General features: G+C 57.5%; 9 protein-coding genes across 9 annotated transcripts; 5 read left to right on the forward strand and 4 right to left on the reverse strand.

The window, feature by feature from the left end:
• Positions 1 to 666: 666 nt before the first annotated feature.
• Positions 667 to 1,839, forward strand: K489DRAFT_365380 (protein phosphatase methylesterase; the record flags this gene model as incomplete). Its single annotated transcript, XM_033602723.1, has 1 exon — positions 667 to 1,839. One exon carries the CDS (start codon positions 667 to 669, stop codon positions 1,837 to 1,839), a length of 1,173 nt encoding a protein of 390 aa, XP_033455145.1.
• Positions 1,840 to 2,011: 172 nt separating this feature from the next.
• On the reverse strand, positions 2,012 to 3,219 carry K489DRAFT_385224 (uncharacterized protein). The gene has a single exon (XM_033606043.1). The coding sequence runs from the start codon at positions 3,161 to 3,163 to the stop codon at positions 2,186 to 2,188; it is 978 nt and encodes a 325-aa protein (XP_033455146.1). The 5' UTR covers positions 3,164 to 3,219; the 3' UTR covers positions 2,012 to 2,185.
• Positions 3,220 to 3,699: 480 nt separating this feature from the next.
• On the forward strand, positions 3,700 to 7,365 carry K489DRAFT_414031 (DUF726-domain-containing protein; the record flags this gene model as incomplete). The annotated part of the gene is made up of 1 exon (XM_033608115.1): positions 3,700 to 7,365. The coding sequence occupies one exon, from the start codon at positions 3,700 to 3,702 to the stop codon at positions 7,363 to 7,365; it is 3,666 nt and encodes a 1,221-aa protein (XP_033455147.1).
• A 95-nt stretch (positions 7,366 to 7,460) lies between these two features.
• Positions 7,461 to 9,190, reverse strand: K489DRAFT_132606 (NAD(P)-binding protein). The gene is made up of 3 exons (XM_033599054.1): positions 8,921 to 9,190; positions 8,110 to 8,796; positions 7,461 to 8,000 (listed from the first exon to the last, which is right to left on the reverse strand). Exons 1-3 carry the CDS (start codon positions 8,999 to 9,001, stop codon positions 7,767 to 7,769), a joined length of 1,002 nt encoding a protein of 333 aa, XP_033455148.1. The 5' UTR covers positions 9,002 to 9,190; the 3' UTR covers positions 7,461 to 7,766.
• Positions 9,191 to 9,932: 742 nt separating this feature from the next.
• K489DRAFT_414033 (cytochrome P450) lies at positions 9,933 to 11,800 on the reverse strand (the record flags this gene model as incomplete). The annotated part of the gene is made up of 5 exons (XM_033608116.1): positions 9,933 to 10,089; positions 10,188 to 10,354; positions 10,418 to 11,048; positions 11,123 to 11,610; positions 11,723 to 11,800. The coding sequence occupies 5 exons, from the start codon at positions 11,798 to 11,800 to the stop codon at positions 9,933 to 9,935; spliced, it is 1,521 nt and encodes a 506-aa protein (XP_033455149.1).
• A 678-nt stretch (positions 11,801 to 12,478) lies between these two features.
• Positions 12,479 to 14,870, forward strand: K489DRAFT_385227 (HAD-like protein). Its single transcript, XM_033606044.1, has 4 exons — positions 12,479 to 13,692; positions 13,750 to 13,802; positions 13,860 to 14,011; positions 14,090 to 14,870. The coding sequence occupies exons 1-4, from the start codon at positions 12,911 to 12,913 to the stop codon at positions 14,666 to 14,668; spliced, it is 1,566 nt and encodes a 521-aa protein (XP_033455150.1). The 5' UTR covers positions 12,479 to 12,910; the 3' UTR covers positions 14,669 to 14,870.
• Positions 14,871 to 15,149: 279 nt separating this feature from the next.
• On the forward strand, positions 15,150 to 15,560 carry K489DRAFT_328271 (uncharacterized protein; the record flags this gene model as incomplete). Its single annotated transcript, XM_033602045.1, has 2 exons — positions 15,150 to 15,211; positions 15,335 to 15,560. The coding sequence occupies 2 exons, from the start codon at positions 15,150 to 15,152 to the stop codon at positions 15,558 to 15,560; spliced, it is 288 nt and encodes a 95-aa protein (XP_033455151.1).
• A 460-nt stretch (positions 15,561 to 16,020) lies between these two features.
• On the reverse strand, positions 16,021 to 18,311 carry K489DRAFT_132697 (uncharacterized protein). The gene is made up of 4 exons (XM_033599055.1): positions 17,833 to 18,311; positions 17,601 to 17,668; positions 17,027 to 17,499; positions 16,021 to 16,943 (listed from the first exon to the last, which is right to left on the reverse strand). The coding sequence occupies exons 1-4, from the start codon at positions 18,095 to 18,097 to the stop codon at positions 16,391 to 16,393; spliced, it is 1,359 nt and encodes a 452-aa protein (XP_033455152.1). The 5' UTR covers positions 18,098 to 18,311; the 3' UTR covers positions 16,021 to 16,390.
• Positions 18,312 to 21,385: 3,074 nt separating this feature from the next.
• K489DRAFT_385234 (FAD/NAD(P)-binding domain-containing protein) lies at positions 21,386 to 24,272 on the forward strand. The gene is made up of 6 exons (XM_033606045.1): positions 21,386 to 21,588; positions 21,683 to 21,759; positions 21,896 to 21,923; positions 22,047 to 22,673; positions 22,766 to 22,967; positions 23,071 to 24,272. Exons 1-6 carry the CDS (start codon positions 21,552 to 21,554, stop codon positions 24,164 to 24,166), a joined length of 2,067 nt encoding a protein of 688 aa, XP_033455153.1. The 5' UTR covers positions 21,386 to 21,551; the 3' UTR covers positions 24,167 to 24,272.
• The last annotated feature ends 173 nt before the right edge of the window (positions 24,273 to 24,445 follow it).

Raw genomic sequence — 24,445 nt, forward strand, 5'->3', positions numbered from 1 at the left:
GTACAATGCAGCAGGGCAAATCCCTTTCTCACAGCCTGAGAGATGCAGCACATATGTACAGCCCTGGAGTGCTCTGCGATGGGTTCAATTGTCGTCACTTCAGCCTCATGCTGTATGCCCATCCCATTGTGCAGTTTCGGGCAGGAGATTTACGGCGTGGGAAATGGCCCAGCAGCAGCGTGCTTTGCCCGACACCAAATCAGGACAATTGGTTGGAGGCGAGTCCCGCTCGCAGCAATCAATTGTTCTCGTGCGTGTGGGACTGACCCGACCGAGGTGGGTGGGCCTTGACGACAACAGATACTGCCCAGGTGTACTGTAATTCCCGCTCTGGTCATCGACGACGCCTCCTCTAATAGACGTACCACATGTAAAGAGCATTCTCGTGACATGTATGTTCGAAAGTGTCACTTGCGTACTATTCTCATTGTCATTACAGTCTTCTATTGACAATTATTACTACTCGGTCGGCATGGCAGACACTTGCGGGATCTGCACACGTCCCATGCCCAGTCAATGCCCCACTGATGAAGCCCGCGCGAGCACGATGGCCTCTGTCCCACCTGCATCAGTGACATCGACTGCGTTATCTGGCACCGTCCTAATGGGCAGCATGCCGAGGGACCAACTGTTATTCGCGTGCGAACAATGTCAGACTTCCTACGGATGAGCGTCGATGGTAACCCTGTCAAGCGCCCACGACCTTCACCTCTGCCACTACCAGAGCTCACCGGGCCCGACGAGAGTTATTCCTCAGACTCTTCTGCCTCGTCTGCAGCCAGCATTGCCACAGTACGGCCCCTCTCCGGAGAGCAGCCCGCGCCTGATTCGCATTGGACGAGATTCTTCGATCAAGAACTCTACCATGATCAAGTACTGGAGAACGGCGACCATGCACGCTATCACGTCTACATCACCTTGCCATCAAACTTGAGTAAGGGACCGCTCTTCATCTGTCACCATGGAGCAGGAGCGTCCGGCTTGTCATTTGCAGTGTTTGCTCAAGAAGTACGACAATTGCTTCCCGAAGCTGGAATCCTCAGTCTCGATGCACGGGGCCATGGAGACTCTACAGTCATTGGTGCCTCCGGGGCACCCATCGTCGACTTCAGCCTGGAAACCCTCGTCGCTGATGTGATCTCTATGATCCGGCTGACGGCCAAATCGCTGTCTTGGCCGACCATCCCGCCAACGATCCTTATCGGCCACAGCCTCGGCGGCGCTGTCATGACCACTCTCGCTACAGATCCACACTACAAGATCTTCGGCAACAACCTCGTCGGCTACAGCGTCCTCGACGTGGTCGAGGGCTCTGCAATCGAAGCTCTCACTCACATGCGTCGACTTTTAACTTCCCGTCCACAATCCTTCGACAGCGTCGACGCAGGAATCAAGTGGCATATTAGCTCGCGCACTCTCCGCGACGCACGTAGCGCCGCCGCCAGCGTGCCCAGTTTGCTGAGGCCTACCTCCGAGCGCGCCACCGCTGATCCGGACCTCAGTGACAACGCGCGAGTCACCTGGCGGACCGACCTGTCTTCCACAGCGCCTTGGTGGGAGGGCTGGTTCACGGGTCTTAGCAAGAAGTTCCTGATCGGTCACGGCGCAAAGTTGCTGATTCTAGCCGGTACGGATCGTTTGGATAAGGAGCTCATGATTGGTCAAATGCAGGGTAAATTCCAACTCGTTGTGATCCCCGAAGCCGGACATTTTGTGCAGGAGGATGTCCCTGCACGCACAGCGGAATTGCTGGTCGAGTTTTGGAGGAGGAATGATCGCGGTGCGATGGTCTTGCCGCCGAAGGTCAGTGACTTGTTGAAAATGGGAAAGAAAGTTTGAGAGGAGGGCAGAGGAAAAGGCATGAAATCCTTTGCGGGACGAAGAATGGTCGCACTATTCGTGGCGTCGCCTGGTCTCGATGCTCGAATCGCGGTCATCGTCTGCTTACGCAAAGACGGCTGGATCTTCGACGACAAATGCACATTGATCGATGGAACAGGAAATCAGAAGCATGCTGCACTTGGCGCTGAACTGGAATATGGAAAAAGCTGGAGGATGAATTCAGTGCAAACATAGCCAGCTTCGATAAATATACAGAGTCTACGAAACGCCGAGAACGCCGTCACATCAAAAGACGCTCCATGCAGGTATCACATAGATCATGCCCATTGCTTGAACCCAGGAATCACGAATCTCCCCCAACGCCATTCGTATGACCTCGATCCGTTGTGTCAGCAGCCGCTTCTGACTTGGCTGCCCGCTTGCGTTTCCTCTTTATTGACTCTCGCTCATATTTGCTCTCTTGGGCCCGAGGCTTTGTCGCGCCAGACTCCGCGCTGGGATCTGACCCTTCTGTGGCTTTCTCAACCTTCCAGTGTTTGACGGGAATCTTTGGGCGCCCGTTCTTCTCCTTCTTTTCCTTTTTGCCCTTTTTCACACTGAGCGGATTGGGACCTCTCGGACCCTTGGCCTTCTTCTTCTTCGGCGTCTGTATTGAATCCGCTGCTTCGCCTTTGTGTGTTTCGCCGTTCGTCTCCTCCTCGTCTCTCTCCTCCCCGTCGTCATCTTCCTCTCGTTTTCGCTTCTCGCCAGTAGACTTTGCTCCTCTCGTGTCCCGTAATCCAGCGCGGTACTTGCGCTTCTCTTCTGCACTCTTTACATCCTCTGTCCGCCCGCTCATCGGCTCTAGGATCATGACGCTCCTCTGAACGTAAATCAGAGGCACACCAGCTACGTTGGCGCGCATCCATTTCCGCACCTCAACATCTTGCGTCGCAATTACGTAGCAGTTTTTGTTGTTCCCAGATCCTTTCGGGTCCACGGTGCTCTTCAGGCAATCCAGTTCGCTCAGCGGCTCCTCAAGTTCATGGTGCCCGCATCGTCTCCGTTCGGCCTCTTTGGCAACTGTGATCCAGGCGTCCTTCTCTGCCTGATTGGCGCCATCCTGGGCGTTGTAAAGATGTCGAATGCAGCATTGTGTGATCATCGGTTTGATCTGTCCGTGAAGTGTACCCTCGAGCATCGACCCCAGGCGCATTTTGCACCGTGCCGCATCTTTGATAATTTCGCTGGAGAGGAGGACTTGATATGGTTCTCGGAAGCCGAATGCGAGGCCATATTGGTGCATGAGCTTGCGATATTGCTTCGAACGTCTTCCGCGCATCGTGAAGTGTTATTTTCGGTTGCGGTTCGCAGCTGTCGAAGAATTGGGATCTCTCGTGATTGACCTACCATGACATAAAAAAAAGTCGGAGCCGCATTCAGTTTAGCCGCACGTGCGCGAGAGTCTCCCTTTCCGCGCCAATCTCAAACGGGCAATGACGTTGGACGATCTCGCATGGCTCGGTCAAAGTTGAGCCAGGGTTAAAGTGATCATCAATTGATTCGACTGGGCGGTTTGTGGGGAGTGCGCGAACATCCCGCTATCGTATGTACCGTGCTACATCGTGAGACCCTTCAGACGGTTGCGATTTGGGGTGTTCCTACAACTATCCACGCACGCCTCCCTTGCTGATTCGCTACGAAACCAATATACGAGTGATAAATACGAATCTAACGCCTATTCCGCCTTGAGGACTTCACAGAGATCAATCGTTACACCGTGAAAGTATTGGAAGCCCCCCTCCAGGATCTGCGTTCCGTTCATTGGCATGACCCTTGACTCGTCCACCCATCTGTCGATGAGTACGAAATTTCAGCATGCTTCCCAAGGAAGATGACTCGATAAAGACGAAATCTGGGAGCGACGCAATAGGGGACCGTGCAGCATCTGGCGACGATGTCCGGGAGCCAGGCCAGATCGTGGCCAAGTCGGAGAAACTAAATGAGCCCAAGCCGGAGCCTGCGGAGACAGATGAGTTCGGTTTGCCTTCGCGGCCGCGTCGAAGGCGGGAGTATTCAGTTTCGCTGGGTGACCTTGAGACTCCTGATGAGATTGCCAAGAAAGTCATTGAGGAGACAGGAGGGTCAAATCTCGCATCGGTTCAGATCAAAGAGGAAGATGAATCACAGGGAAAAGAGGGCGTCAAGCCTACTCAAGACGAGAATGCAAGTGAAGAAGACTTTGCGACCCCGAGGACCAGCCTCGATAAGCCTGAGCAAGAGACGACCATTGCCGACATTCTGAAAACACCTCAAAGTATCTCCAGCTCGGCCAACTCAAATCGCAACACGCTCTCCGAGTATTCTCATCAGCAGATTAGCACTCAACCTGACATAGTAGAAGAGAAGGAGGATGAAGGAGAGTGGCAGGAGATGCCAGCGCTGGCCACGCATCGTATCTACGACGATTGGGGCAAGGTGCTCGCGAAAGAATACGGAGAGGCAGACGATCAAAAGGTTGCGTACGGGACCTTGGGAGGCGCAGGAAAGGGATACACCCGCGTTCAGGTGGACGAGGATGCGCAATCTGCCACGAGCCTCGACGAGAACACTGCGTATCTCTTCAAGGAGCCTGTTTCGAATGCGCTCGGCGAGGAAGAAGAAGAGGAGTCGCGCGACCTAATGTCGCAAATGCAAGCAACCAAAGAGTTGTTGACCGAAGGCCAAAGAATCGCATACGTGGGCATCGTAAGACTGTCTATGGTACAAATGACCCAAGATGTCGACAAGCTCGAAAAGACCAAGTCCGCGAAGAAAGCGGTGGAGTTCGCCTTTGAAGCCATCAAAATGTGGAGTCAGAAAATCATGGTCAAGCTATACGCACACATGGAGATCGATGCTCGTGAGCAGATCATGGTAGAACAATTGGCCGAACATGGCGTTCTGCCATCAGATCTGACTCCGACCCTGATGGCAAATGCGCGTGTTAAGAATCCGAATGCAGCGGGTGACCCGTCATCAGACAAGACGGCCGAGAGCTCGAAGCCTTCCTCGCCGACGACGAACGATGGCTCAGCAAAAGGACAGGACTTAAATCAGTCTTCCACACCCGCCACGCCAGCAACAGAATCTCCGCCACCCGCGTATCAGGAACACACAGCCGATCAATTGACGGTCCAGGATCCGCATGAGCTTGACACTTCCAAAAACATTGACATTGACCTCCGGTGGACGGTACTCTGTGATTTATTCCTGCTGCTCATCTCAGAAAGCACTTACGACGCTCGGTCAAGAACACTTTTAGAAAAGGTCGGGGAGTCGCTCTCGGTAGACTGGCAAGAAATCTGTCGTTTTGAGAAACGGATCACGGATGCGTTGGAGGTGCAAGAACAAGCCGAAAAGGAAAATTGGAACGAGGACGATCATCTCGAAGCGCGCAGAAAAGCGGCCTTGCGGAAACGTTATGTGGTCATGGGATTGTGCACGGTGGGAGGTGGCATTATCATCGGTCTCAGCTCTGGTCTTCTCGCACCCGTCATCGGCGCCGGTCTCGCCGCAGGATTTACGGGTATAGGTGTTGCAGGTACTGGAACTTTCCTCGGCGGCGCAGGCGCTGCTGCATTAATTGGCACAACAGGTACGCTCATCGGCGGAGGTGTTGGTCTGAAGACGAGCAATCGTCGCACGGGGGCTGTGAAGACGTTCGAGTATAAGCCACTTTACAACAACAAGCGCGTCAATCTTATCGTAACAGTGGCGGGATGGATGACAGGAAAAGTCGACGATGTTCGGTTGCCGTTCAGTACGGTGGATCCGGTCATGGGTGACATCTACTCTGTCAATTGGGAGCCCGATATGCTCCAGAGCACTGGTGCTACTATCCAGATCCTCGCCACAGAAGCGTTAACGTCGACCATTCAGCAAATTCTCGGTGCGACTATGTTGGCCACGCTGATGGCAGGAATTTCTCCGCCCATCATTTTGTTAAAGATATCTTACCTCATCGACAATCCGTGGACAGTCTCACTCGCGCGAGCGGACGCCACAGGCCTGATTCTTGCCGACTCTCTCATCGACCGCAATCTTGGTGTGCGCCCCGTGACGCTTGTCGGCTTCTCACTCGGGTCTCGCGTGATTTTCTCCTGCCTGAAGGAGCTGGCCAAACGTGGCGCCATCGGCTTGGTGCAAAATGTCTACATGTTCGGCTCACCGGTCGTTGCGCAGAAGGATGAATACATTCGCGCACGAAGCATCGTCAGCGGTAGATTTGTGAACGGATACGCCACTAACGACTGGATCCTGGGATACCTGTTCCGAGCAACGAGTGGTGGCATTCGAAGAGTCGCGGGACTGAGCAAGGTCGAGGTTGCTGGCATTGAGAATCGCGACATTACCGAATGGGTTCCCGGTCACATGGCATATCGAGGTATGATGCCAGTGCTACTCGATCAAGTTGGATGGACTGTGGAGTCTTTGGAATTTACGGAAATCGAGGACCCGGACCCGGAGAACCATGAAAAACAGCAACGTGAATTAATGAACGAAATTGAGGAGGCGAGGAGGAAACTGGACGAGCAACCTGAGAAGAAGGGCTTCAAGGCGTTCTTCTCGCGCAAGAAAGCGTCGCAGAAGAAGGCTTGGGAGACATACGACGAGCGCAGCGCACGCGTCCTTGAGGGTGATGAGAAGGAGAGCGAACGGATGGCAGAGGAAAACCAGAACGTCCTCTTCGATGTTGACGCCATCCGCAAAGAGGCCCTCGCTTTGGCGTTACAGAACCCGGCCGAGATCGACAACATCAAGCAGCATCTGAACGTCCGTGAGATACAAAGTACATTGCCTGCCCTCAAGGTCTCGACTACCAACGATACGGTCGCGACTGCTGCGTCACGGCCAGATACATCGCCTGCATCTGCCACCTCAGCAGGCCAGAATCGACCGGATATTGTCCGTCAAGCACACAGTTACGACGCCAACACACCACTCTCCGCGACCGCCAGTAGCGCCGCCACAGGCGCAGGGCTCACTGCGTTACACATTCCCAAACACCGTGCCGGCCGCAGTAGCCAAGACCTCCCTCCCCATGTCGACTCACCTGCGAGCTCATCCGATCACGCCACGCCCACCCTCACCGCGCCCGCACCCTCACTCGAGACCTTTGCTCATCGCTCGACCAGCTATCATCTCTCCCCAGCATCGCCCGCGATCTCATCATCACGGGAACCCGACGTTTTCGGCCTGGCAAAACCGCCTCCCTCACGGGAAGTATCCCGCTCTCCCGCCGACGAGCGCAGCGGTGAGAGCGTCTGGCGGAGACAACCTTCGCCCGCAGGCGGAGCATCTGCGACGGTGCGGAGCGCATCCTCGCCGATGCCACAGGGCCTCGCGTCATCCTCTTTCAACGCGCCGACTTCGACGGCTGCTTCAGCGCAAGCCGAGACGCGAGGACGATCGGGCGGGTCTGGGCGTGGGTACAACGATCATGATTACGACGACGACGAGTTTGGACATGGAGAGCAGGAGGTGGAGATGTCGTTCGAGTGAGCAAGGCTTGCTCCGTACCCCATTGACACCCTTGCGAGATAGGAGAGCAGATGTAAGCGTTTACGAACTGCTGTTGCTTGCAGGCGACATTCGCTTCTTGTTTTGAATTCTGTAGCGGCATTCCCAGCATGGCGGCGGTAGGCTTTTGGATTCCTCCCATAGCATTTAATTGATTGATTTGACACGGAGAGATGCCGGTCGTGGCGCATCATCGTTCGAGCTGGAGCGCTTGTGACATGGCGTCACCGTCGATGTGCTTCATGAAGCCTTCGAGCGTGAATGAAGGCGGCACTGATCAGACATTAAATCCCACTTTCATTGAAACTCGAAAATCATTACATATCCTTCACAAGGGGTGTCGTCATCTCGTTCTGTACAGCCAGTTCCATCCCATCTCGTTCTCAAGCGACAAACGCCTTCGTCTCCTTCTCGACCCACTGCAGAAACTTGGCCGAGAGCCCGGTGCCGCCTTCCGCCTCCGACTTGACCGATTTCTCGACGTCCGGGCGCAGACCGCCGACGCGGCCCCAGGGCCAGATGTACGAGCCGCTCTTCTCGGGCGTGATCTCGGGCGAGACGGCGGAGAAGAGTTCGGTGTATGCACCGAAGACGGCCGGGTAGAGGAGGAGGACGTCCTGTAGGCGGAGGAGATGTCAGTCCGATTCGTGTAGGATTGAATGCTAAGATTTGTCTCTGGCGACGAGGATGAGGGGTAAGAGAAGAGAAGGAGACAGGGAAACCCACGGTGAGCGTCGCTCCCACGCCCTTGAAATGCCGTTGCAGCTCCGTGCGCAGGTTGCCCGGGTTGAACGCCACGTGCACCACGCCCGTGCCGGCGGCCTGCTCCTGTCGCGCCAGCTCCTTCGCGAAGAAGTAATTGCCCGCCTTGGTCTGCGCGTAATTGACCTCGTTCGTGACCCCCTTGGTGCCGACCACCGGCGCACCGTTCGCGTCCAGGATCATCCCGCCGGGCTTGGGCGAGAGGACCTCGATCCCGACACTGCCGGCCCAGGCGACGCGCACGGAAGCCGTGGGAGCGGACTTCGCCGTGGCGGCGAGCAGCGGCGCGAGGGATTTGTACAGCGTGTAAGGACCCAGGAGGTTGGTCCCGGTCTGCAGGTCGTGGGATTGAGCAGTCAGGCTGCCGACGGGCGGGAACATGACGCCGGCGTTGTTGACGAGGACATCGAGGCGGGATTCCTGGGCGGTGAAGCTCTCGACGGCGGGTTTGATGGTGGCGAGGTCGGCGAGGTCGAGTTTCAAAAAGGCGATCTTGCCGGCGCTGGTCGGGTGGGCATCTTTGATCGATGCGATGGCTTTCTCGGCCTTTTCGGCGCTGCGCCCGGCGATGTAAACGGTGCCGTTTCGGCTGTAGAGGATTCGGGAGAGCTCCTGGCCGACACCGGCGTAGCCGCCCGTGACGATGAAGACCTGTTTGGCAAGGATGAAGGCGTCAGTGAGGGATTCTGGGAGGTTGCAGGTTCCCTGAGACAGGACAAGAGCATTTGGCAACCATGCGACGTGAGGGCGCCGTGAGCTGGAAGCGACGACGTACGCGGTCTTTCTGGTCCGGACAGGTCTGCTCGGTGAGCGTAGGTTTGGGGATGAAGAAGGACTGAGAGACGAAGTTGCCCATGTTTGCTGTGTTGACGATGTGGGATACAGTCAACGGGAATGATGAGGAGGAAAGATCGAGGGCATGGGATCAGTCCGAGTAAATACTGTAAAACTGTAAACGGAATATTAAGCTTTGCCGCTCTTGCGTGACTTCGACAGGATTAATCTCCATGACTGGGCCACATCACATACTCAGGTAGCGTAGGCAGTGCAGTGTAGTGTAGCCATTGTACATCACTGCTGCATTGGATTTTACCTTGCTGTCCGGTCCCTTGCTTCCGGCGATAACGAAAGCTTCTACGGTGATAAAATGAGTGCTTAACTCCGGAATCATCATCATTTGGCACTCCGGCGCGGTTCGTTTCTGCAGTATGAAGACTTTCCACCCGAGTAAGTACAGCCTAGACGAACCATTGGAAGAGAGCCGCCTCACCTCCCTCTCTTTCCCGGGTTAAAAGATCACCCAGGTACCTATAACGTTTGGACGTGAAGCGTCGCTCTTGATGGCAGATATTCCGTCTCATCATGAATACCTAGTACAGTACAGTCCACGGGTATCATCAGTATGTACGAGGGAGACGCCCAGCGCGGGGTGCTGGACACTGCCGTCCTCGTTTATTAGCTCCCGAGACTTCCCTCTTGCACGTAGCGTTGAGAGGACCACTGCGCCATCTCACAACTCAAGCATCGCAATCGCAAACAGCCCGCTCCACCGCCGCCCACTGGAAAGCTTAATTGTACGCGGCACTTGGTCCGTCGCATGTCCATCCCAGCCACCACAGACGAGTTGGAAGACTCCCACATTTGCATCGCCGATGTTGTATTTCTCGATCTTTGAGTTCTGGCGACCAATTCACGCACGCACTCATCGCGAGAGTGCGACGACTGGATGCGCGAGAGTTTCCTCGAGTAACCACAGGCGAGGTCGAAACTGCAAAAGGAAACACACTTCACACACGTCTCTGAAGCCGCACAAACAGCGGCGGCTGCAACCAGCCATTGTAGATCTTCTGCCCTTGATCCCATTTCTGCATGCCCTCGGCGAGTTCCATGTCAAACGTGACGATCATGTGGGCCATGGCGAGCTTCATGTTGTTGAGCGCGAAACTATCATGATGAGACAACAGTGTCAGCAGGAGGATTCTAGAACGCGTTGTCTCCAATCACCAGGAAAATAGATGATGATCCGAAAGGCAGGTGCTTACTTCTTGCCTGGGCAATTTCTTGGACCGACGCTGAATGGCTGGACGACCTCGCGTTGGTCGTTGGCGTATTTCGCGTCGCCGAGCCAGCGGCCGGGGACGTAGAGGAGGGGATCGGTGAAGTTGCGGATCGAGGTGTTGCAGGCGTAGTGGTTGATGGTCACCGTGGTCTATTGCCTTCGGTCAGTCGTGTTCGTACGAAGAGGTCGATGCTGCACTCCGGAATTGCTCACCTTGGGTGGGATATGATGCCCATACGCCATAAAGTCCTTCTGCTCCGCGGGAACCACTCTCGTGAAACCGTTGGCGAGCGGCGCATGGATGCGAAGTGCCTCCCAGAGCACGGCGTCCAAGTAGGGCAATCTGCTCAACGTATCCTGAAGGTTGATGTCCGCGACCGTAGGGAACAGCGCGCGAATCTCCTCACACAACTTCTTGTAAACATCGGGATGGGTGAGGATCTGGAACGTCGCGCTCGTCAATCCCACCGCCGACGTCTCACTTCCCGCCAAGATCACCACGCTGGCCTGCGCCTCGATCACATGCATCGGAAGATCTTCCTTCTCGGCTTGGCGCATGAAATGGTACATGAAGTCGGGCTTGTCGAGATCCAGCTGCATGCGATGGCGCACGCGGCCCAGCGAAGCCTCGTTGTGGTCGTCCTTGGCCTTGCGCAAAGATGCGGGCATCAAGTGCGCAAGGATCGGGGCCAGAGGCCAGAACTTGTGGCACTGATGGAGCAGCGTCGCGGCGAAGAAGAAATCGAGCACGAATTGCACCCATTCGTGGTATTTCCCTTCGCGGACGCAGCCCATGTCTTCGCCGAAGCCGAAATGGGAGTTGACATCGAACATGGACATGGTGCTGTCGTGCTTGGACGTTAGTCGGGCGTAGGAGGACCGGACATGGATCTTGAAATTGAGGATGTCGTCACTTACAACCATTTCCGAAGATCCACACCTTTGATTCCAGTCTTCTGACTCTCGGAATCAATCTGGGCCGTCAATCGATGGATGTGCTCCTGCAGCATTGGTTCCTGAGCGAGGAGGTTCTTGGGCGCAAAAGCGGCATTCATCGATCTTCGGATCGGGATCGCGTCGACGTCGCTGGCTCGCGTGATGGTCTCTTCGCCCAACAGCATCGGGTTGTAGAACTCGGGGTCCTTGGGCAACGCGGCGACACCTTTCCGATAGCCATAAAGGGCATCCCATGCTTTGGGATTCGTAAAAGAAAGGGCATTCGGGCCTATGCGAACGATGTCGCCGTGTTGATCGTGCCCCTTGGCCAACGCGTACTGGCTCAACCCACGGAGTTGGAGGATAGCATTGGGGATGTCGGAAATGGCGAAGTACCAAGGGCCATTGAACTTGGCCAAGGGGTGGAAGTAGAGGTTGTAGATGACATTACCGACCAACGTCAGGGCGATCTATATGACTTGGGCTTAGTCGTGCGTTCCCCAACATGGTTCAAAAAAATGGTTGACATAGATGTCGGCAAGGAAGATGTCGGACTGGGGAGCTCTGATCCGAGGAGCATACCAAGATTCCAATGTGATATAGCGGCGCTGCGAGAGCGCGGGACACGATGTCCTGGAGGAGAGTACTTTGCAACTCCATTGCTCCTTTCTGGGTGGATTGAGCGTCGAAGTAGAGCGGCTATGGACAACTGGTGGTTTGCGGTCGCTTCAATACAGCTCCGAGTGAATGGAAACCACTCCCAGTGGGTGTGTCGAGGGAAAGCCAACACAGCTGGGCATACACTTCTGCTTCCCGTACGACTTCACACTACTGTGAATGCGCAGTAGTATGGTGCAGACCAGAGCACACCGTGCCTCTTCGACCCACCTCGATGCGCGATCGCGTTAGACTTTCTCGCATTCGCGATTCGTCACCCTCCCGCCATCGCAGTTCCTCAGCCTCACAAGGCTGCTGTCTTGACGAACACAGCGCCTACATGCGCCTATCTGCATTGAGACATCCATACCGATATGGAGAGGATCGCCAGATACTCCCATCCGATGGACAATACGGTCTCGGCACGGAAGGCGGCCTTCGATTCGCACGATTGGGCGGTGCCAAATTGATGGCGGACGCCTGATGAAGGCTCACATTGGGGGCGGGAATGCAGCTGCAAACCTCGTACTGTGCTTCCCGAGCCGCTATAGCTTCCAAGGTTGCCCAGGTGCTTACGATCGAGGCCATCCATCAGGTGGCTACTGATGATGGTGAGGTATTAATGTTGCGCTATCTCGAAGTGTTCGGGATTCCCCATCGTTCCCGTTCAATCGTCGTCTGCACAAAAATCACAAGATGGAATCGCTGCCGCCCCAGAGGTGCATGCCGCCTGCGTCCCGTCCTGTAGCCCCCAACCATCATCATCCTGCAAAAGCGATAATCCACTGTCGATCCACCGCCGGCCGCCACTGCCACTACGACTGCGGCGGCCCCACACCCAATCAATGCATGCACCTGCTGCCGTTTACCTATCAGATCCATTACGGTTCGAAGCTGCCCGTCTGACAGGGCGTACCGTCATGGGCGTCGGTGGCAGCGCTGTCGGGCACATCGTCGGCTGCTCGCTCGGGACAATGACGATTCCGAGCGGTTCAGCCATGCAGCCATTCCAATGCGAACACCAGATAAGATCGTTTGCTTATAATCATGAGCGCCCGGACATGCTAGTGTATGACCCGTGAATTCAGAATATCTACATGCTCCATCATCACGATGTCTGCTCCGTTGCCTAGTGGCGCCAGAATGTCGTCCAGCAACATCGACGACACCCCAGAACGTGTGCCACTGAAGGCGCTGATTTTCGACCTGGGCGACGTCCTCTTCACGTGGTCGGCCTCCACCACAACGAGCATCCCCGCCAAAACGCTTCGAAGCATCCTCAATACAGACGCATGGGTCGACTTCGATTGTGGCCGCATCACCCAAGAGGAATGCTACGACCAGGCAGCTCGGCATGTTCCCTTTTCCGCAAAGGAGATCCGGGAGGCCTTCCGACAAGCCCGCGACTCTCTCCAACCCAACATGGAAGTGATCGAAGCCATTCGATCGTTGAAGAAGTCCTCCCACGGCCAGCTCAAGATCTTCGCCATGTCCAACATCTCCAAAGAGGACTACGCCTACGTGTCAGCGGCCGTGGACGACTGGCAGATCTTCGACCGCGTCTTCGCCTCGGGCCACGCCGGGATGCGCAAACCCGACGCCGCCTTCTACCGACACGTCTTGGATGCCGTATCGCTGTCCCCGCGGGACGTCATGTTCATCGACGACAAGGTGGAGAACGTGCTCGCCGCGCAGAACTTGGGCATCCGGGCGGTGGTGTTCAGCGAGAGCCAGGTCGTGGTGGATATTCTAGCCCGTATCGAATCCGACCCGTGTGAGCGGGGCTATCGCTATCTCCTTTCGCATCGTGATGATTGTAGGACTTTCACTGAGACCGGCGTGTCGATTGACGACAATTTCGCCAAACTGTTAATCCAGGAGGCCCTGCCTTTTCTGTGAGTCGAAGTTGTGTTTCGATGCCTGCTGCCTGCCCATTCTGACAATTGGTGAAGTGATGTTGTCCAACCGGAATGGAATGAGAAAATCACCTGGAACTACTTCATCGGTAGGGCGCTGTGTTCATGATCTTGTAGAGGCGGACAGATGTGCTCATGAAACACAGGGACACCCGTGCTGGTACCAGGCGCGAAATTTCCCGATGATCTCGATACTACGTCTCTGGCCCTGATGGTAGTACCTCCCGAAAGCCCTGCCACAGCGACAGCAGTCCTCGATAATGTACTCAAATTCGTCCTCCCGGATGGTCGGTTTCAGGTAGGTGTTGAAAAGGAGACAGAATCTCTACTCCCAATGCGCACATCGACCAAGCATCTCACTTCTATCCCTCAATAGACCTACTTCGACTGGGACAAACCCCGCTTCGACGAGATCGTCTCCGCCAACATCCTCGCCTGCTTCTACGCCCACGGCCGCGGGCATCAACTCCCCAACACCCTGCCCATGCTCCATACCTTTCTCCTCGACCGCGGCTACGAACAAGGCACCCGCTACTACCCAGACGCCGACAACTGCCTCTACTTCCTCAGCCGACTACTCAAACACATCATGTCTACTTCGACCGCCATAAGCCCTGATCAACCCAAACAGACCTTCTCCCGCCCACCAACCCCGCCTTCCGACGATGCCGGAAAGGACCTTCCCACCACTCTCACACACCTCCTCATCTCACGGGTCCTCGAGCGCGTCGGCACGCCCGCCGGCGGTGCGGTGCAGCTCGCGCTGCGTGTGATCACCTGCTCGCAATGGGCAATCCCCTGTCGGAAGGACGTCGCGGCGTTGAAGGCATTGCAGGAGGAGGATGGAGGCTGGCCAGGGGGCTGGATGTATCGATATGGCTCGACGGGGATGAGGTTAGGCAACCGCGCCGTGGCCACGGCGTTGGCCTGTAAGGCTCTGGACACTGCTGTCTAGAGGATGCGATTTCGGGAGACCGAGTAGGAGATTCAATGCTTAGGTGGACACCGGGAATGTGTTGTTTCGATAGACTTTCTGGACTGCGGACATACCAAGTTTTGCAAACGAAAACATGTCGTCCGTTGACTGTTGAGTGAAGTTGCATAGGCATCCCTCGCAATTGCAGAGCCGGCCAATCCTTGCTGATGCATACTGTCGATACTATTCATCAGCGTGCGAAATCATCGAATCTCATCTCACCAAGACACCAGGATGGAAACCATCACAGACTTCCCGATCATCAAGCTGCTTCCGAGATTGGCGGCCCTAAAACCCTAAGCCCGCGCCGCCACAAATGTGCAGGTGTAGCGAGAGATCCCTCCCACGCCCGCACAAAACGCACAACGGCACGTCCCGGGCGCAATATTCACCACCACCTCTCGAAATTCCTCTTCGCCCACGACGAACACTCCCACTCCGACAACACACACACGCAACCATGGCGCACGACACCGTCTACTACTCGCACCCGCGCACTTACGGCAAGGGCTCTCGCGGCTGGTGAGTGCACAATGCAGTTCCCCTGATCCCCACCCGGCATCACCCAGATGCGGGCCCACCGCCCAAGGGAGGGAAAAAAATACGGACGTGGACTGACGGACGCCTGGAATGGTTTCTTTTTAGCCGCGTCACCGGTGACAGGAAGAAGTCCGGTCTCATCCGCAAATACGGCCTCAACATGTCGCGTCAGGCATTCCGCGAGAAGGCCGAGGACATCGGATTCAAGAAGGTGAGTCCTGGTGCTTTGTCCCCGTCGTTGGCGGGCTCCCATTGGGTCGGCGTGAGGAGGCGGCTGGAGGGATGGGTGCGGAGAGCTGCTGAGGAGAGCGCTGTGGAGGGAGTCGCATGAAGCAGAGGGTGAAGATCGTGGCAGACGGGAGACGATGTTCCCCGTGGGAAAGGTCGATCGGAGAACAGGAACAGGGACGCATCACTGCATTGCAAAGACACGAGAAGCTGACTTTCTGGCCCTGGTGCCATCGCCTCCACTTTAGTACCGGTAGATCAGAAACCGCACTTTCACGACCACCTTTTCTTCTTCTCCTCGGAACGACATGACTTGAGACGTCATCTTTGCTTTCTTCTCTCTCTTCTTTTCGACTTGGAGTCCCGGCGAATGCGAGAGTTGGTGGGTCGGTCGATCGGGTGTCGACGAATCTGCCCGCGGATTCCGGCGAGGGAGAGAGGCAGCGATGAGATCGAAATGATAATTAGAAGAAATCGAAGTGCTCCTTTCTTCTTTCCTCACCCACTCTGTTCCCTCCAACTGTCTCCCATCTGATGTCTCCATCCACCCGAACAAGCGACCGTGAGCTCCCTTGGTCACGCCGGCGTGGGCCTTGTGGACGACCGGAAGGGCTTGTCTGTCCCTGGTGCAAGTCGCCTTCACCCCAGCGGGTCACGTGATGCGTTCGAATATCTCATTCGAGGTAGATGAGACGAAGAGGTACATAACCCAGCGGGGTCAGATCAGACGTGATGTTTCCCGAAAATGCACTCCACCGGACTCAGGACTTTCACGGCCACCATTCGCGCGGACTCATCACATCGTCAGAATCGAAGAAGAGGTATCATTCAAATACATAAAGAACCGTCCAGTAAAAGTCCCCCCCAAAACGCCGAACCCATCGTCATGTCATGCCCTTCCCGTCGTAAATCGTCGCATGGACCACGAATCCATCACTGGTTCACCAGCGTGCTCGTCCGGCTGTTGCCCCGCGGGATGCCGTCGAAGAGGTGCCTCTCGTCGTCGTCGTCCTCCGCCGGCTCCCTCGTGCGGACCGAGACCGTCGTGGTCGTCGTCGCCGTGATGCGCTGATCGGCGGGCGCCGCCCAGTCCCTCTGCACGACGCGGGCGTCGCCCCGCGGCGAGGGCGGGGTGGGCGCCGTGCCGTCCTCCTCGTCCGCCCAGCTGCGGTCGGCTTCCCGCTTCGCGCTGCTGCGGCTGGCGGACTCCAGGTCGGAGGCCCCCTCGAAGCGCGCGTCGTCGCGCCCTCCCACGCGGGTCGCGGTCGCGTAGGAGCCGTAGCCGTGGGCCGTCTTGCCGGCCCGGCCGCTGCGCATCGACCAGGAGCCGCCGCTGCTGCTGTTGCCGTCGCCGCGGCTGCTGCTGAGCAGCGGAGAGGTCAGGGTCGACCAGCAGCGCACGAGAGGCTCGCGGAGGACTTGGTTCCACAGCGCGGTGAAGACGAAGGTGCTGACCACCATCAGACCGACGGAGTATTCGAGGACGCTGGAGAGAGAGAGAGTGGTCAGCGATCGGTCCTGGCGGAGCCGGAGGGTGATGACGATGGGGGGGGGGGGGGGGGAACTTACGCCCAGATGATGACCTGTCCCAGCGCGTACGTCGAGTCGGGGTTCTTCGCCTGGGTGATGGTCTGCGCCAGGCGGATGATGCTCGTGATGGTCGCGAACAGCCCCACGGAGAAGACGGTCAGGAGCTGCACCTTGCGCTTGACGTCGGTCTGCAGCTTCCAGATCATGGGGATCGGCAGCAGCAGGATGTACACGTCGGAGATGACGTTGAAGATGCCCGTCTCCCCGCCCGGCACGAACTCGTCCGCGCAGGTGCCGTCGAGGAACGGGTTCCAGGATTTGGCGATGGGCTGGCATTTGAAGATGAGCCAGAAGAAGGACCCGACGTAGAAGAGCGTGACGACGACGATGCCGGCGTTGATGGCCCACTTGTAGACCGCGGCCGGGGCGAAGATGCGTCGGTAGGTGACGAGGAAGGCGAGCTTGAGGTTGAGGTAGACGACGCACGAGAAGACCTCGAGCACGAAGAAGTTCTGGCGGGGGCGCGCGATCAGCCACGGATCACATCGAAGGCGTGACGAGCGCGATGGGCGCAGCGACGCCTCCTCCGGCGCGAGGGTTGCGACCAACTCACCTTGAACAGCTCGGGGGCGACGGAGAGCGGGATGTTCCAGATATGTCTGCCGAACCCATCTCTTAGGACTACCACGGGGGGGAAATTCATCGTTAGCAATCTCAGTCTCGAAACACCGCCATCACCTCCATCGTCCGCCTCCTCATCTCCCACGTCCTAGCCCCCGCCAATTCCTCGCGGACGGCCCATTCCCTCGCGGACGGCCCACTCGCTCGGGGGATGGAAAACCTACCGAGCAGGATGAAAGTCATATGCACGACGACCGAGGCCCAGGCCAGGACGAGGAAAGCGTCATCCCAGCCGAACGACTTGAGCACGGCGGCGCGGGTGTACACGCGCGCGCTGGTGAACAGCGTGATCAGCACCAACAGGACGATGCACAGGATGCGGATCGAAGGCGCGGAGTCTTGCGCGTCGAAGTCGGGGGCGACGCCCGGCGGCGGCGGGCCGAGGGGGGTGGTGGCCAGGTCGAGGCCGGGTGGGAACGCGGAACTCATCTTCGCATCGGGTTGTCGGTCGGTCGGTCGGTCGGTCGGTCGTCGAGGGACGAAGGGTGAGGTGAGGAGAGGAGAGGAGTCGATGTCGAACGGATTCACTGAGATTGAGGAAAAGGAACGAGAACGCGAGAGAGAGAGATCGCGCGGAGGTGTACGGTGGTGGGTTCGATGGTGAAAATGACGACGATGGAGGATGTGATCGGCGTGAAGGACAGGTCTGGGGGATTTCTTGGGTGACGTTGGTCGCGGAGAGCACGGTACAGAACTGTTGTTATAACACACTTCTCTCCGAAGCTAGGCTGAGGAGATTCAAGAAGACATGGGGAGTGGTCTGAAGGGAGGGGAGGAGGTGGTGATGATAGCGGCGGTGGTGGTGGTGGAAGCAGTAGTTTCCGAGAGGTGAATCTAATTATTATCATTGTCCCTACATGTACATACATGAGCTGAAGGTGGTGGTGGTGGTGGTGGTGGTGGTGGTGATCCCGAGAGTGCCGGTGGCCAGCCGTACGGGCTCTCCTGCGAGGAGGAGGGAGAGGTGCATGGAGGAGGAGGAGGGCATGGTACATTCATCATTATCTTACTGCACTGGACTGGACTGGACTGTACTATTGAAATGTACGACGGTTGTTGTCGTCCTCTCTGGTGGGAGGATCTAAATTTACCCGCCGATGTGTTTCCCGCTGGACTTGAGAAATCTACCTGGGTACCTCCTAGGTGATAGTATAGTGGGCAGGATGATGGATGGCGCGCGCCGGGCGAATCTTTCGGCAAAGCGTGGTTTATCGCCCTGATCAAGCACACACACCTGGGCACCCTACCCTGCGGCCCTGCCTATACGGACGGCCGGGTGTGATGGTCCCTGTACATGATGATGATGATAATAATAATAATAATAATGTACGTGCGGTACTGAACGCCACTTCTTCGCCTGAAAAATGCAGGGCTCCTCGGTTTCAGCTGCGGATCAGCCAGAGCGGGAGGGGAGGGAGAGGGAGAGAATGAGGGAGGAAGCATGACAGAGAGATGCGGAATGGGAGACCCGGACTCCTTCACCTCCACTCCGCTCTGCGCTGCTCTGCTCGGTCTCGGCACGGACGAGAGTGCGAGCGAGCTGATGGAGACGTGCATGATCTGCGCGGAGAGGGAGAGGGAGAGAGAGAGGGAGAGGGAGGGAGGGGAGACGGGTGCATCGCAGCATATGCAGGTGATCATCACCCGGGCATAGTACTCCACAGGTAATAATAATAATAATGATGATGATAATCATCAGAGCGACAGCACAGCACGGCATCGCACAATCCGACGGCTCCCTTCAATTGCCGTCGCCCGTGGAAAGAACGTTGGAAGGTCGACGGACAGGAGGAACACATCCACATCCACTCCGTCTCAATGCCATGCCCATGCCCATGCCATGCCACTCCCCACAGCTTCGTTCCTACTGTACCTAGGTCTGTCTCTATGCAACGACACCCGGGCACATACGATCTATGCTCACCATCAATCGGGCCTGCACGGTGATGGTGATAAACCACCCATGTGGGAAATCATCAGGTCTGGAACCCAGAGACCATGCGAGTGTGCGATCCATCGCAGCAACGGCTCGGCAGGAATCCATCCCATGTCAGTGGAGAGCTCCCCTCCGATCGCAACCATCTCATCCTGCCCAGGTGGTCTCCAGCTGGGATGCGCCTTCGCCGCCCCAAGGACGAAGCTTATCTCATGTTTTTATTTATTCATTCATTCATTCATTCATTGCGCGCCGGCCAGGCAGACATTGGCCGTGGAAGCGGAATCCGTGGCCACCGCGATCGGGAGAGGAAGGAGTGATCGACGATCCTTTCCTTTCCGCCTGTCGTCAGCGCTTTACAGACATGCCCAGCAGATTGGATGTCTCGCATCACAAAGAGATACGTGGAACGGCGCGAAGGATCCATGATGGACCGTATAGACTATAGAGCGAGGGAAAATAAAAAAGATTGGCCGGCGGAGAGGGAGATTCCGCAGACGGGATTGGACGCCCATCATGGACATGCAGTAGGGCAAGCTGAGGCCATCAGGGCTGCCGATCATCACTGTCCGTCCTGTCCTGTCCTGTCCTTTGCACGTGTGTATTGTTGGCGTGCAGTGGACATGTCATGTAGTCGTTAGTGAGGTGTGTCTTATCATCACTCGTGTCTCTCTCCCTCCGTCCCTGTCCTCCTCAGCGCGGCACCGGCGAGAGACCGACCGACCGACCGTCAGCTCTGACCATCCCACGCCTCTCCCTCTCGTCAGTCTCGTCAGTCAATCGGGGCGGCGCCACCCACGTGTGTGGTGTGTGCCCAGCACGTTCCCATTGGGAAGAATAAGCTGCATGTCGCCATGCCGATCAAAGGATCGCCCATCACCGCCGAGTGGCTGTTAGTGGCAGCGCAGCGCCATCCTTCCAATCCCCCCGAGACAATGCGCCCGAGAGCTGACGTGCTGACGTGAGAGCTGGCAGAGGGCTGGAAGGGACGAGAGGCGTGAGAGGGTACACACACACACAGGCGGAACTGACATCGGTTCCACGACCTCTCTCACCTCCGTCAGCTGAAAGGGTATTCGTTCAAGTGGAGGTCGTGTCTCGTATGTGTAGCAGTCGGATTGTGCAGTCGTAGCTGTAACACCGCTCGTACAGTCTGCGGGCAGTAATAACCACCGACCCTCGTCGGGTTTTGATACTGGAACGCGAGAGGGATGTGACTCGTCCACGTCCGTCACCGAACGAGCCCCCCCGCCTCGCCTTTTCTGGCCACCCCTCGCTCGTTTGCCATCGGACTGTGATGGCCATGAGTGCGCCGGGTCGTTGATGATACATTCGTGAAGCTTATCGTACCCTAGAGTGCCAGTGACAATGGAGTAAGGGATCGATCGTCCGTCGGCGACCAGGCATCGCATTTCCTCCATTCCAAGATTGTGAAGCGCACTGTTGCCAGTGATAAGCTCCAAGGGATCGGAACACTCCCGCCTCGAATCCGTCGATGCATGTAGATTTCTCGCGGCCTGGCGATGTTGGTGAAGTTCAATTGGTCAATCCGAGCCAGGGAGCCCGGACGGATAGATCACCACGACCGCATCCCCATCCAGGTGTGACGAGGATGGTCCTATAGAACGATGTGATTTTGCCTGCAGATCCCGTACATGAACTGGGAGGGATCGCCGGGCGCGCGCATGGACGGCGAGGGCTGATGTGACATGTGCCGCGAGATGGACATTTCTGCCCGCGTGCGCTATCCAGGCCGAATCATACGGATCCTTGCGGTCGTGGGCGCCTCTCGAACAGCGCTTTCACGTGGAATCGGAATCGTGTTCATCGCCTCCGTAGCTTCGACGTGATCTCCCGGAGTCGCATCGCCTCCCGTAGTCGCCTCGCTCCCTCCCGACTCAAGTGCAGCGTCGGCGACGACCAGAAGACCCCCGTCACGGCCTGGAAATGGCGGAGACGCGAGATTTCGTGGTGATTGGCGCCGGTGAGATCATCGTGAAATTCCCGACAACGATGACCGGACGGCGTGCTCGTCAATCATCGAAGTGTACCATCTCCGTAACTGACACAGCATGCAGGCATCTCCGGCCTGGCGTTCGCCTCGACATATCTCAGTGTGCACCCTCACGCCGATGTCGTGATCCTTGAGAAAGAGGTCAGTCGTCGATCCTGGCGCCGCTTCTCAACAAGATATGGAATGCGGCCCCAAGAGACCAGTTCGACCCAGAGAGAGTGAGAGTGACAGAGAGACAGAGGGGATCGCATGCTGACGTATCCGTTCCCCTTCACAGACGGTCCTCGGTGGGACATGGAGTCGACGTAAGTGGTGATCCTCAAATGAACTACCTCATCCCGGAACCGACCCTACATACAATCGAGAGACAACGAAGGAAACTCGAATCGGATGACGGGCGATTGTTGACATAATGCCTTCTCCATCAGATCGACTCTACGACCATTTCTACACGCAGTGGTCTGTCGGATTTGGTGAATTTTCCAACCAATCCATGACCGTCCCCCCCAAGGATGACCAATACTGCGGCCTCTTCAAGTCCGAACATACGACGCAGTATCTGGAAGAGTATGCCGCGAATCAGACCTTCGGGGGCCGGACGCTCCAAGATCGCATCCTCTTCTCCACGAACGTCACCTCCGCCCAGAAATCGGGACGCCTCTGGTCCCTCGACCTCGAAGTCACCACGGGGGGCACCACCGACCGCCGGACCCTCCTCGCCAAACACCTCATCCTCGCGACCGGCATCACCACCATCCCGAGCGTCCCCTCCCTCCCGGGCGCTGCGGGATTCCCGGCTCCCATCATCCACAACCGCGACTTCGGCCGTGCCAGCCGGCGTCGGGACGCCGAGGGCGGCGAAGCGGGGATCCTCGTCGACCCGGCCGTCGCCCACGTCACCGTGCTCGGGGGCGGCAAATCCGGCGCGGACATGGTGTATGCGAGCGTCAAGGCGGGAAAGCAGGTCGCGTGGATCGTGCGGCCGACGGGGACCGGACCGTGTACGTTCGTGGGGGCAGGAGGGAAGGCTGGCTTCCAGAATGCTTTCGAGCTGGGTGAGTGTCTCCCTTTCGATGTTTCGGGTGGACATGCTCCGGCCTGACGTGGTGGCCTCCCTTCGCGTCGCTCTCGTTGACCCCATCACTAGCATCGACCCGCGCTCCCGAATCCCTCCAACCATCCTACTTCGCCCCTTGGAGCTGGTGGAATTACCTCCTCCATCGAACCGCGACCGGCCGCTCACTCGTCTTGAGCCTCTTCGCCGCCGCACACAAGGAAGCCGTCGCCGATGCCGACTACGCGAATCGTCCGGCACGAGGCGATTTCAACAAACTGGTCCCTCACACTCCGTGAGTCGTGCCCTCACATCCTACAATCCTCACCTCCTCTCCTTCTCCTCCCCGAAACCCCTTCGATGACAAACAGAACCTCCCAGAAGCTGACGGATGGCAGGATCTTCTGGCGCAACAACGCCGCCGGCATCGTCAACCACGGCGACTTCTACGAGACCCTCGCCGACCACGTCGACGTCTACTACGACGACATCGCCTCCCTCTCCCCCTCCCCCTCCTCACCCCCGTCTTCGGCGACCGGCCTGATAACCCTGCGGTCCGGCCGCACCATCAGCACCTCGGCCCTCCTCCTCGGCACCGGCTGGCAGCCCTCCACGAGCTTCCTCCCGCCCTCGCTCTGCGCCCGCCTGGGCCTGCCCTACGCCCTCGGCGCCGAGGAGACCTTCCCCGCCGCGCAGCAGGCCGCCGCGCACCGCTGGCGCGAGGCCGAACGCGCCGCCGACGCCGCCGTCGTGGCCCGCTACCCCATCCTCGGGGAGCCCCCCGCACACGCGAGCCATCCGGTCACGCGGGCGCCGTGGAGACTGTACAACCTGATGGTGCCCGTGGGAGGAGGAGGCGACGGGGAACGCAACACCGGCGAGGAAGGAGGAGAAGAAGAAGAAGAAGAAGAAGGGGAGGACCGGAGCTTCGCCTGCATCGGCCTGCTCAACACGACGAATTACTTCCGCACCGGCGAGGCCCAGGCCCTATGGCTGACGGCATGGTTCGACGGACACCTCACCTCCTCGTCGTCCAACAACAACAACGACAACAACAGAAGAACAAAAGGGAGCCCTCCCGCCTCTCTCCCAAGCCCATCGGCCCGTCGCTCCGCCGTCGCCTCCTTCATCGCGTGGAACAAGCGCCGGTACCTGTCGCTCGGGGCGGAGGGAAACAGCGTGTCGTTCGACACCCTGCGGTACACGGATCACCTGCTCCGGGAGCTGGGCCTCAGGTCCCACCTCCCGTCTTCATCTCCGTCTCCGTCTCCGTCTTCGCCCTCGTCCACGTCGGCGCTCGGCGCGCTGCGCTGGTGTCTGTGGCCGCCGGCTTGGTGGCGCTGGTGGAAGGCGTATTACTTCCGGCCGAACGCCGCGGCAGTGTACGCCGGGCTGAGGGAGGAGTACATCCGGATCTACGGCGGCGGCGGCGCGGAGGGGGAGGGGACGGGGGTGGTGGGGAACGGGAAGCTCGAGGGGAAGAAGACGGTCTGACGAGGTGGGACTTTCCCCCTGGCGGGGGAACGGCAGTTTTATGATTATGTTCTTCACGTTCAGGAGAGCGTGGAAGTGAGAGGACGGGGGGCGCAGAGACGAGGACGGTTCATGGTTTTGTTTCTTCATATTAGAGCGCGAGATCCTGACTGAATATTACGATGAGACGTCCGCGGTAGAGCCCATCCCATCCCATCCCATCCCGCATTCGGGGGAATCTTTTCGTTCACCAAAAACAACAACAACAAAAACACCCCTCTTCTCGCTCTTTTTCGGGAG

This window comes from Dissoconium aciculare (assembly GCF_010015565.1).
Source record: "Dissoconium aciculare CBS 342.82 unplaced genomic scaffold K489scaffold_22, whole genome shotgun sequence".
In the NCBI taxonomy this organism is placed as follows: Eukaryota; Fungi; Ascomycota; class Dothideomycetes; order Mycosphaerellales; family Dissoconiaceae; genus Dissoconium; species Dissoconium aciculare.